This window comes from Phodopus roborovskii, unplaced genomic scaffold, assembly GCF_943737965.1.
Source record: "Phodopus roborovskii unplaced genomic scaffold, PHOROB, whole genome shotgun sequence".
Lineage (NCBI taxonomy): Eukaryota > Metazoa > Chordata > Mammalia > Rodentia > Cricetidae > Phodopus > Phodopus roborovskii.
Genome location: NW_026126470.1, coordinates 32,063,477 through 32,075,725, shown reverse-complemented (window position 1 = coordinate 32,075,725; position 12,249 = coordinate 32,063,477). Strand labels below are relative to the sequence as shown.

The 12,249-nt window shown below is 46.8% G+C and overlaps 1 protein-coding gene across 1 annotated transcript in view; it reads left to right on the top strand.

Annotated features, from left to right (window-relative positions):
* Positions 1 to 12,249, top strand: part of Dscam (DS cell adhesion molecule) — a gene marked incomplete at its 5' end in the record, with an annotated part of 506,420 nt that overhangs the window by 451,285 nt on the left and 42,886 nt on the right. The window contains 5 exons of the mRNA XM_051191959.1: positions 29 to 192; positions 1,599 to 1,697; positions 4,557 to 4,745; positions 5,472 to 5,762; positions 8,570 to 8,746. Coding sequence (XP_051047916.1) covers positions 29 to 192; positions 1,599 to 1,697; positions 4,557 to 4,745; positions 5,472 to 5,762; positions 8,570 to 8,746 — 920 coding nt within the window. The remainder of the gene's footprint in view (positions 1 to 28; positions 193 to 1,598; positions 1,698 to 4,556; positions 4,746 to 5,471; positions 5,763 to 8,569; positions 8,747 to 12,249) is intronic.

Below are 12,249 nucleotides of genomic sequence, written 5' to 3'. Positions count from 1 at the left end.
TCTGTGCATTTTTCTTCCTGTGAGGTAGTAACGGGACACCCAGCCTGGTGACGATTGACGGCCGTAGGAGTATCTTCAGCAATGGAAGCTTCATCATCCGCACAGTGAAGGCAGAGGACTCGGGATATTACAGTTGCATCGCCAATAACAACTGGGGATCAGATGAGATCATTTTAAACTTGCAAGTACAAGGTACAAGGCTGGGGGCCCTCTTGAATGACCTTTTACTACATGCAGATAGCAAAACTGATCCAACTCAAAGATAGCTCCAACTCAAAGATAGCCCCTTGCTATTTTCATTTTGTAAAGTCACATATTATTTTATCTTAGTATAAAATGCCTAGTTTCCTATTTCTATATGCGAACATCTCCTTTAAAAGAAAGTCTTTAATGATTATTTCAATTCATTTGTAGTTTACACACACATGTGTAACCAGTACAGCATTCTGAATGTGATACTTTGTCTGCTAATTAAGTCAGTAAACAATGAAATATATTGCGTCACCTGCAAAGTTAAACAGTGTAACATTAGGCTTAGGGTTTCAGCTATTCATAGACTCACTGATTGAAGCTCTAAGCTGGTTGTTATACTCTGTATTTGATGCAAGATATTTGGTAATGTATTGTTAATACACAAAATATACACAACAACCTTCAAATAATGTAATATTAAATCATTGTGCAAAACCCACACGGCTTTTAAATGGGTTCAGATTTAGTTGCAGGAGGGACATTTTATCAGAGGAAAATTAAAGGGTGTGTTTCTTTGGATTCAGGTTGATAGATCACAGCAAATGAAAATGCTATCAATACTCTCCTAGACAGGACAAGATGGTGGGACCCTGTGTTCTTAAAGTACTGTGAAATCTATCCTGAAGTTTGAGTTAATTGAAGTTGGTAGAGTTCTAGGGAATTGTTGAAGCTACCATTATTTTTTCTAAGCAGATAGGTCAGTGTTCCTGGCCTTTGGTACATCCTCTCAGTCTGAGACGATCTGGTTGTGAATCAATTTAGTGTTTTGACCAGAAGTGAATTAAGGCCATTGTTTAGCAATGTGTGCCCTCAGTATAAGGTTGGGTACACATTGCCACAATCACTGTTTTCAGAGCTCTGTGTGTGTGTATGCTGTGCCTTGAAGCATGGAAGTTTTTATAATTATTCTTCCTACTAAATGAATCCTCCCTTCCCTTTTCTTGGGAAAATCAGAACAGCTAAGTGAGCGTGCTTATCGTCCCCAATTAATTTTCTGGCTGAAGTTCAGAGAGAATTAGTGCCTGTGTCCTCAGTAAATTTAAAGATTCCAATCCATAATGAACAACGCAGGGATCTAAGGGACGGTGAGGAAATGAATTAAACGTAATTTCAAGGTAGAAACGTGGTTGACTTTTTCTTAAATAACAAGATTCACTACATTCTGTCTCTTTAGCCTGAGATATCAACGAAATAGACAGTTTGACAGAAATGAATTGCCTATGTTGGCAACCTAAAACACATTTTTAATCAATGGCTGTTACAAGTGCTTTGGTAAAATGACTGCTGCAGAGGATTGAAGATGTGAAAAACTAATTCTTGTTTTCTACAACCTGTTTCCTCTCTAGTTCCACCAGATCAGCCTCGGCTCACTGTATCCAAAACGACATCTTCCTCCATCACCCTCTCCTGGCTCCCTGGAGACAACGGGGGTAGCTCCATCAGAGGTAAGGAGATGAGCCGTCCAAACCACTGTACATCTTCATCAAGTAACTCTTCTGTGATAGTTTATTCTCTCCAAATACTTCAGGAAATTGGTTTCCCCATTAGCTATGCATGAGTCTGAAACATACGCCTGTTTCTGTGGTGTTTGTTGAAACTTGGCTCGTTTATCCAAGGAGTCTTAGTCTCAAGACTATCTGGTGTATGCAAGTCCTACAGTTAATATAGTAGTGCACTATTAACAAACAAAAGGGGAAATGAAATGATGAAGGCCGCCTAGTTTTCTTCACTCGAAGCCACGCTGGTCTTGCTGGTTTCCAATTTTAGTAACCTGCGCTCCTTTCCAGCTGTCCAGGATTATGTGAGAAAGACACTAAGTTGTAACAAGTGTAGCACATGCTCATGAAACAACCATTAGGTGTTACTTTATTCTCCCCCTAATTTTTTCAGCTCTACCTCATCACCTCAGCCCACCCACCCGTTACTGTCCTTGTACATAATTAAAGGCACAAAGCATTCAGGTTGGAAACAACCTGTTTGCATTTAAACCACTGCAGCAGGGAGGCTGACACTGAACAAAGAGATAATAACTCATCCTACGGTTGAGTGGGGCTGGGGCACGATCTAGTGATCCATAGACAACAAGGAAAGGTCCATTGTCCAGAGAAAGAGGCAGGAGGTGGGCGAGTTATAACTGGGAGAGGTCATGAAGGAGGACGGGGAGAGTCATCAGATATTTCAGGGTGGAGCCATGGGGTACCCAGCCAGCTTCCAGCTTCTGGGAGCATGGCATCCCATCTCCTTCAGCCTGATTCTCAGCATTGCAGCCTCTCTGAGAATAGTCACACTCCCCAGAAATCACAAGTGCCACCAGCCAGGACTTGGCTCTCTTCTAGAGCCAGTTGTTGGGTGCTGGCTGAAGGGAGACTCTTTCTTTTTTTATTTTTGTCAGAAATGAAAAGGTGAGGTTACTCTATAAAAATAGCTGATGATTAGGGGTGAGGCTGTGCCTGTGGGTTTGAGGAGCGTGGGACAGCTTTGAAACGGCTGCCATGTGCAAGGCACAGGGACTCATTAGCAGAGGAATAAAATCACTGCTGCCAAGAAGCTGCCGGGACCCAGCTGCAGATGATATACAGCACAAATTGTGGTGGTCAAATCACAACAGCAATCAGAAGTGATGTTAGGCAGCTGGAGAGAAGAGTCACAGGGTACCAAAGTTTGTGACGAGTGAGTGAAGTGTGGACATCAGTCAAGGCAACTAGGCTCAAATGCTTCAAATGGCCTCACAAAGGGGAGAGAGAGAGAGAGAGAGAGAGAGAGAGAGAGAGAGAGAGCGCTCTTAGAGAAAATAAATGGGCTCAAGGGATCCAGGATCTATATTCCAAACAGTTTGGATTTTGTGTGTATCATAGTTTGGAGAGAGAGACCTGGGTAGCTGCCCGCATAGAAGGTCTTGGAAATGAAGCTAATTTGGTTGATGATGTATTTCCAAGTCGAGGGAATTTCAGGACATCCCTGAAAAATCGTGATGCCCAAAGCCACTGGCATTGGAGGGCATCACAAATTGGGCACCTATACTAATGGATGTTGATATCACAGAATCCAAGAGCACCGGGGAACAGAAGTCAGGGAACTAAATTGGTTAGGTAAAGAAGTGCCCTCAGTGGTAAGAAACGGAAGCAAATCATGGTCCCCAAGATACATGTAAGCTGGAACGGAGGCTGGGGTCTGAGATAGGCCGATCTTGGGGAAGCTCAAGTCAGGAGCACAAAAGTGGGCCAAGGGGTCCAGGAAGTTGGCACTCTGTGGCTTCAGGGAGCCAGAGAGTACACAGACAGTTGGGATATGTGTGGCGGGCCCTGACGACAGCACTGGTTTGTTCATGGAGTCTCTGCAGTGTGGCACATGAGTAGGCTTCTGTGTTAAAAAGAGCAATTCCCCACGGAGAGATAGAAGACAGTAGAGTCCCCTGAGGCCCCGACACCGCGCACACGTCAGATTATGACAGTCCAAGCGCCAAGGGGCAGAGCAGAGTGGATAGACACATCTGAACCCCAGAAACATGACTGCAGATATCAGTGCTAATGAGAAATAGTTTCCAGAGCAAGGGGTGGGCATTGCAGTGCCCACTGTTGGTAACAGCGTGTGCCTTCCTCCCTGCTCGACCTTATAATGCTCTGTTGTCACCAGCACTGTGGGATCAGAGCCCAGCTCATGGTATTTTGTGAGGTGACATAAGCAAGTGCTTAGGGCAGTGTCCGATGCGGGTGGTGGTGGTCAGCGGTAGACGACACCATGAAGAGACCGGCATAAGGAGAGAGATGAGAAACGGATTGCCAGATGAGCCATTCACCCTGAGGAGAAGCCAGGTTGCCATAGAAATGTCAGGACGGCTGCAGGGCTTGGAGCCAATTTCCACTGAGATTGCGACAGACATCCCCACCCCACTCCCAGCAATATGTACGAAGGAGGTAATGGCGAAGGCCTCCTCCTTCCCTGTCCCCATCATCAACAAAGCACCTTTGGCCTGTACCCAGAGATTAAGGCATATGCTCTGAGAGACAGATACTTGACGGCTCAGTACTCATATTCAGTACTGTCCAACGTGGTGTTAAAGCGGGCATGGAAGGAAGCGTTACCATAGTAACAGTGTCTTGCGTGGCCAAAATGAGTCACTGATCGATTCACACACACACACACACACACACAAACACCCCGCAGCACTTCTCCCAACGTGGGGGGAAACTTCCTGGGATCAGGAAGAGTTAGAAATACTCTCTTCTAAAAGCACCCGGAGTTGGAGAACTCACCCCCTTACCTGTTGAGAAAATGCTAATCGGGACATTTCTTGGCCCCCACAGGCTACATCCTGCAGTATTCTGAGGACAACAGTGAACAGTGGGATAGCTTTCCCATCAGCCCCAGTGAGCGCTCCTACCGCCTGGAAAACCTGAAGTGCGGGACGTGGTATAAGTTCACTCTTACTGCCCAAAACGGAGTGGGCCCAGGGCGCATAAGCGAAATCATAGAAGCGAAAACTCTGGGGAAAGGTGAGCTGCCCACCCGCCCGCCCGCCGTTCCTCATCTCCCAGGAGGAAGGGGGCAGAGTCGTGAATGGATCAGCAAATACCTATGAGTCGCTTTATGGGTTTGAATTTTCACTGTTCCTGGAGTGAGATGGATTGATGAAAGGCAACCCTAGATAGAACCTCCCAGAATGCTCCGGTCCCCTGCCTCATTCATACACTTGCAGCTCAAACACAGTGTCCTTCCGGAAGGGTCTCAACAAGAGCGGCTGGGCAGCCTTGAAATGGGCAGAAAGAAGGGTTGAGGGGACAAGGCCCCCTGTCTGTGTAGCAAGAAGAGCTGAGTTCCTTTCTGGGGGGAGGCCCAGAGAGGGCACTATTTGAATCTGTCCCCTGGGTCTTGGATAACAAAATAAGGATTCAGGGGAATGTGCAGAGTTGTGCCTGCTGTGTCAGAGGCCCCTGAATTAAGTGTCTGGATTATAGAGGAGAGCTGTTGTCCACATGAGAAGGGAGGCCATTCAGCTCCACACATTGCGGTGTGTGAACCGCTGAAGGGTTACACCTAAGAAGATAGAGCTGTTCTTCAGAGAACTCTACACTGTGTAAAAATAGCTCGAGTCCATTCAGCCCCCTCCTCTCAGGTCCTGATGGCTGGGAAAGCTTGTTGGTTCCCAAGGCTTCGTTCTGGGTGTGAAAGGCTGACTGCCGATCTGGCCTTGGAAGTAGCGCTGCCTGTGTCTCCCACAGAACCCCAGTTCTCCAAGGAGCAGGAGCTCTTCGCCAGCATCAACACCACCCGGGTGAGACTGAATCTGATTGGCTGGAACGATGGGGGCTGTCCCATCACCTCCTTCACTCTGGAGTACAGACCCTTTGGGACCACGGTCTGGACCACGGCTCAGCGGACTTCCCTCTCCAAGTCCTACATCCTGTACGACCTGCAAGAAGCCACGTGGTACGAGCTGCAGATGCGAGTGTGCAACAGCGCTGGCTGTGCGGAGAAGCAGGCCAACTTCGCCACGCTGAACTACGATGGCAGTAAGCTCCGGGGGTGGGGGCGGGAGGGGGCTTCCGGGCTTTCTTTCCTGTCTGTGGCTCAGGGATGTGCGCACTTGTAATCACTCTCCTATGAGACGCTTGTCATTATCACTTGAGTGAGCAGTGCCCCCAAAGCCTATTAGGGTTTGGGCCGTTCAGCCCCCTTCTCCGTGGGCCTCCTAGTCCATTGTGCACAGGTGACCATCACGGTGCATCCGTTCAGAAGGGACTGAGGACCAACGGGACCTCCCTGGGGAGTCTTAGGCTTCTCCCAGGACCTCTGCCTCATGGTTCTGTTGCTCTGCAGATGACTGTGAGCTAACGCTGCTTTTGTTGTCTCCCACCCCGCCTCCCCCACCCATCCCAACCCACACAACAACTCTTCTGTTTGCTCTCATTACACCCTTAAAATGCATGCGCACAACAGTTTTCCATGGCAAGGGAAGTTAGGTTAGTCTGTGCAGAAGCAGGGGCCCCGAGGGAATTGGAATGGGGTCTCAGCGGGCCTGTGCAAAGCACACATGCGCACACATTCTGAAAAAGTCCTCTTACTGGGCATCTCTAAGGGTTGATTAATGGGTCTTCAGCGAGGCCTTGCTTACAGCACGTCCTGACGGTTCTGTAGCCTCTCACAGTGCCCCTCCTTTGTGGGATAGCAGTGACGGATGGGTTCTGTTCAGCAGTGGTGATTGGTCAGGCTGTCGGGAGCTGTGAACCAGCCTTCTGTCTATCCCGTGGTCCGGATGGACTGTGGCCCGAGTAGACCCTGCGCTGTTCTTTCCTCTCTGGCACACTGTGCTAATCTTGCTTGTGTTTACCTCCTGCCTACAATCATTGCTTCTAAAGCCCTTCTCAGATGGAACCCAATTCCTCTTGCTGCTGGGGGAAGGACCCCAGGCAGTGAAGCCATTCTGTGGGGGTGGAGGTGGGGGCTCAACCCAATGGTCTGGGATAACCCTTAACTCTGGGACAGCCACTGTGGGTTTTGGAGAGCTGTCCTCCCCTTCAAAGGCCCAGGCTCCTCTTACATTGCCTTCCCCTGATCTCTCTGTGTGCATAAGCAGAGCAACATTCATGACTAAGCTTCTTCTCCCAAAGGGGCTTCATTCTCTGTTCTTACAAAACAAAGGGCCGAGACCATGACTTTTTTTTTTTTTTTTTTTTTATCATGTGCTTAGCACTTAAGGCTTCACCCAAGCCTGTCCTCAAAGCACACACCCAGGTGTGTTCTTGTGGCTTTGGATGCCTCCACTCTGGTCCATGGCTATGCTCCTGTATGGGCAGAGGCCGGAGAGCTCTCTGAAACGGATGGCCTGCCCACATGTGATGACGTCACTAGAAGCTCTGTCACGAATAGTCTTCAGACCTTAAATGTTCTCTCTTCACTCAAGTTCATGTTAGAAAAGTGCATTGATCTCATGGCACAAAGCAATGAGAATACGTATTTTTCTATTGTCTTGAAAAAGACAATAGATAACAGGGCTTAGGGCTAGTGTTAGGATCAAGCCTACGGTTAGGGTTAGGTTTAGAGCTATGCTTCGGGTAAGGGTTAGTGTCAGGAATAGAGATACCATGGCTGCACACCTTCACCATCTCTTTGGCCACATGTGCCCGAAGACACTGTTTTCATTTTAAGGAAAGTGAACTGAAAACAGAAATTAACCCGGTACTCACATTAGTCAGATCCCCACCTTCTCCACCTCTTTATCTGAGTCACCTCTATTTCCTTCACCAAAACTTTCTGAGTGTCCTTGTGGTGTCCTGTGCACAGACCAGCCTCACAGGGGCCTCCTCTGTGTCTCTTTCTTAGTGTCTGGCTATTTGCAAGATCGGTCCTGCTGCCAGAGGTGCTGTGAAATTGGAAGAACTCTGCTTGACTCCAGCACAGATCAGACAGGCCCAATGGTTATATTTTCACTGCTCCAATTACTAAACGCAACATAAGATCATTTTTTGCTCTTGGGGAAATGGCATTATTTTTCCTAAAGTCCTGGCTCTCTGATTTACATGGGAAGAGAATGAAATGCCTTATGTAATGGAGGACGGCACGATGTGTGCCCCATAAAACACACATCTCTGCAGCCATGTCCAGCCTGAGGGTGGAAAGCATCTTAAGACAGCCCAGAGTTCACATCTATTTTTTCTTCCGGTTCTAAATAATCTTGATTTTGCAGAGCAGTGTTAACAATGCTCTGTCAGCAACTCCCTTTCCAACAACCCAAATGGACCCCCCCCCTTTTGAAAAACTGCCCTTTGTTCTTCTACCCTAAACTGGGGATTTTAAAAAGCAGCTGTGAAACTAGGATTGAAACCAAGAGCAAATTCAAAAGATGAAAGGGTACATACCCTTCTTTAGGCTTACATCCTCCCCTCAGGGGGGTCTTCCATCCAGCTGACAAATCTACCATTCTTTCTTTCATATGCAGTTTCTCAAACAGCCTTCACCAAAAGCACTATGAGTGACAGCCTAGTGGGCACTGGATCTCAGGTGAATTGATGTGGCTTTTGTAAGCCGGAGCCCCCAGACATCATACTGACAGGTGGTGGCATCCTAGAGTGTGCTGTGCAGGATGCTGCAGTGCTTTACAGAGAGATGTGCTAGAGTGGAGAGTTAGAGTTTGGGCCAGCTAGTCAACCCTCAGAGACTCATGGACAAGTTCCTCTCATTCCTCATCACACAGACACCCTTGGATCACACACACCGCGCGGTTCTGTTTTGTTTTGTTTTTCTGTAACCCATCATCCCTAAAAAACTCCACCATGCTGTCGCCATTAATAGTCATCTAACATCGTGGCCCTGCTTTCAGGTACAATCCCTCCACTCATTAAGTCAGTTGTCCAAAACGAAGAAGGACTGACCACCAACGAAGGGCTCAAGATCCTAGTGACCATCTCGTGCATCCTGATTGGCATGCTGTTCCTCTTTGTGTTTCTACTGGTTGTGCGGAGGAGGCGACGGGAACAGAGGCTGAAGAGGCTGAGAGGTAGGTCCAAGCACCTGCGTCTACCCTGTGCCCCCCCTCAAGAGAGGCCAGCCAGAAGCTGCTCTCCAGGGGAAAGACATGTCCCCCAGGAGCCTACTCTGCCAGCTGTGGCCTCTGTAAGACTTTGGAGCCCTGGGGGGCGGGGGGGGGGGACCAAAGCATTCAATCACGCACAATCAGAAATGAAGTACAAGCAATGCCCTTACAAGTCCCCTAAATCCTAGATATTGGCAGACAAAGGAAATTAATTTCTCATGGGATTTTCAAGCCTGCTCTGTTTGATTTTCAGCGGTTCTGGTAAAGCCACCAATTATGGCTGTAGCAAAGAGAAAGAGAAAAAGGAAGAAAGGAGCTTTGAGATTCGCTCTGGAAATGAAAATGATGTTGCCTGAAAGCAAAGATAGGGAAGGTACCGTGAGACAGAAAACGTACCCATTCCTGGATTAGAGTTAAATCTGTAAGGAAAATGCAGCAGAAAATGAGGGGGGGGGGACACAGGCTAGAGACCCATGGTGAATAAACTCCATTTCTCCAGGGTCTGACCCCGTATGGTTCTAGGGAACAAAGCTCTTCACACTTTCTGGCCAACAGCCCCTTACTCTGAATGTGAGTGCAAGGGATCTCAAAGAATCTCAAATTCTCTACTTCCTACTTACCGGGTCCTAAACCAAGCCATCGTTTGATCAAGGGCACCCACTGGGTATTTGTATTTCAATATCAAGACAGGGTGGTGCAATGTCGTATCTATGTAGCAAGCCCTCAAACAGCCCCCCCAAACACATTCATGGTACTCCTGGACCTCATCAGTAAGTGCTTATAATTAAGCACTGTGCTAATCACAGCCGGACCATCTCCCCTCTCCACTTGTTACTATCAATTTCCTCTCACTTTACCAACTTGAAGTCTCTTTCAGCCCATCTGCACATTTTAACCATCTTTCCATTAAATATCCCAGGGCCCAGAAATTCAGATGAGTCATCTGTCAATCTCATCAAAACATACTTCCTAAATCAATAGCACTTTGATTTTGTAGACAACCTGAGCACTTTGCTAGATGCTTCTCACAGATGAAGGTAACACACAATCCCTAGAATCTAAGTACTGAGATGTGCGTCCCTCAGCATCTAGCAGGTCAAAAGCATGCCAAAACTGGGCTTTGGACAAATCCTGAATCAGTGTGAAGGAGGTAGGGATGAGTCCCAGGAAGCTGAGAGCCTACCGTAAAGATAGAGTAAAACTCAACAGGAAGAGGATCATGTTGCATTTCATTTGTCACTAAAGTATCAAATGGATATTTTGATAACCCTTGTCTCACGGTAAATCCCAATGGCCTGGACTTTGGGGACATTGTCTTCTAGGTATCCAGTGGCAGGGCAGTCCTCAAACAGTTCCATGTAGAAGGGTTTGAATTGCCTGGGACTCTTCATACCAACCATGAAAGTGTCTTATTGATGACCTGTGTTGATGCACATGAGTGTGGTAGCAGCAGGATGAACTAGCTGGGACACGGCTTCTTGGGGCTGTAGCACTCTGCCAAACCCCTCCCTAACTCCCTCAGCTACTGCTTAATTTTCATGGCTGTACTTACAACCCCAGCACCTGACTACCTTTTTCCTTGCCCAGAGCATTTCCAACAAAAGCTAGTGCTAAACAGATCAGACAGGTAGAAGATTCACAGTGTTTCAGAATGTCCTCCTTACCAGTTCCTTGGCCTTTAGTTGTCGCTTTGCAAGGGGCCGTGTCTACAGAATATTCTGGCATTACCATTTTATAGCTAGCATCTCTCCATCTACACTCTGGTGCTCTGCAGTTGGGCTTATAAAGGGGAGAAGTCAGGGCACAGGCTCTCTCTCTCTCAGTCCCTGAAGTGGTTTTGCTTCCTTTGTATAGGAGATAAGGAGGAGCTAGTGGGAAGGTTTCTACAGAGAGGCAGCAAGAAAGACAGGCTATATCCCCACGAGGTGCTAAGGAACAAAAAAATTCAAGATAAGTAGCTTGTTCTGGCACCAGGGTACCAAGACTATTGCATTTCATAGGTGCCTGATAAAGTCTTCTAGAACAAAGAGTTGACAGGAGAGGGGGGATTATGCAAAGAATGTGACACCCAGGCCAGGCCCCACCACTCCTGATGCCAGACATGTTGAGATGGATTTAATTTAGCAAGCCATGGTTGGTTGTCTATCATGGGTGATATAATGTTTAAAAAAAATAACAGCATTTTCTTATTCACCATTACTTTTGCTCATAAGAGTTTGACAAGGTCCTAGGGATCCAAACATCCCTAAGACCCTCTGACTGTAGACAGTGATCCTCTAAAAGTATTAAATCAAGGGTTACAGTGGGAGACATACTCATCTCCCTGTAACCCCAAGCAGTTCTACCCTAAAAGAATAAAACAAGTGATGAACCCACAGAGAGAATTGTGGAAAGCCAGGCCAGTCCCCAGAGAGACTTACAAGCTACCTACCCCCTTGAAACATCTGTTAACTACATAGAACTCTTCCAACCCAGATTCAGCCATAGAGTTTGGAGTCATGAGTTTCTATTAACCCCTCAGAACTGGTTAGTAGTGGCACTCGATTAAAGGCTGCCCCACATAAGATAGATCCTGTGCCTGCGTTCAAATCAGCTCCCATGGGTTTACAGATTCTGCGGAGAGAGAACCATTTCCCGCTATGCTTTTCTTGTCCAAAATAAGGTCAACATTTCTAGGAACAAACACATCAGTGTTGCGTGAACATCCACTCAGCGGAATGAAAAAAAAATGGGGCGAGCAAATTTGAATCAGGGAAGATAGTTGGAAAGCCTTGTGGATGCACTTAAGGTTATTCAAGGTCAGATTGTTGTTCTTATTCAGTGGTATTGTCCAAAGCTGGACATAACTAAAATGTTTCTGTGGATGGCACATCGTGCTGTGTAGAGGAGCAACCTAGTTAGGGGAGTACAAGGTAATATTCTTTTATGCAAAAATAAAATGAAAGAAAATGGGACTCAAGCAGCTAAGCCAACCTATATTCTCCCTTCCTGAGGACTTACTAAATTTAGAGCACAGCGACCTTCTAAATTGTCTCCAAGTACTAGATTTTTTTTTTTTTTTTTTAAATCTATATCCTTATCCAGGACTTCAGAAGCTGCATCTTTCTTTTAATGATGCCCTGGTTTTCCCCCAACTCCTAGATCCTTTGAATTGCAAGGTTAGAGAGAGAGTCACCAGCTGGACCCAGAATCCCAGCAGCCCCAACCTAATAAAAACTTGATCCCCAGACATAGTACTCTCCTCCAGTATTAGTAAAAGCTCTGTTAGGTAGGAGAGGATTTTTGAGGGACTGAAAGCCTGCATTGGTGCCAGGGGTCAACTGGCATTGCCAAACCAAGAATTAATTACTTCAAATAAGGTACACATAATGACCAGTTGACATAAGGACCAGTTGACATGGCAGTAACTTGACTGCTTCTCCAGAAAAACACCCTCGTCCACTTAAAACATGCTTCAGAATGAATGA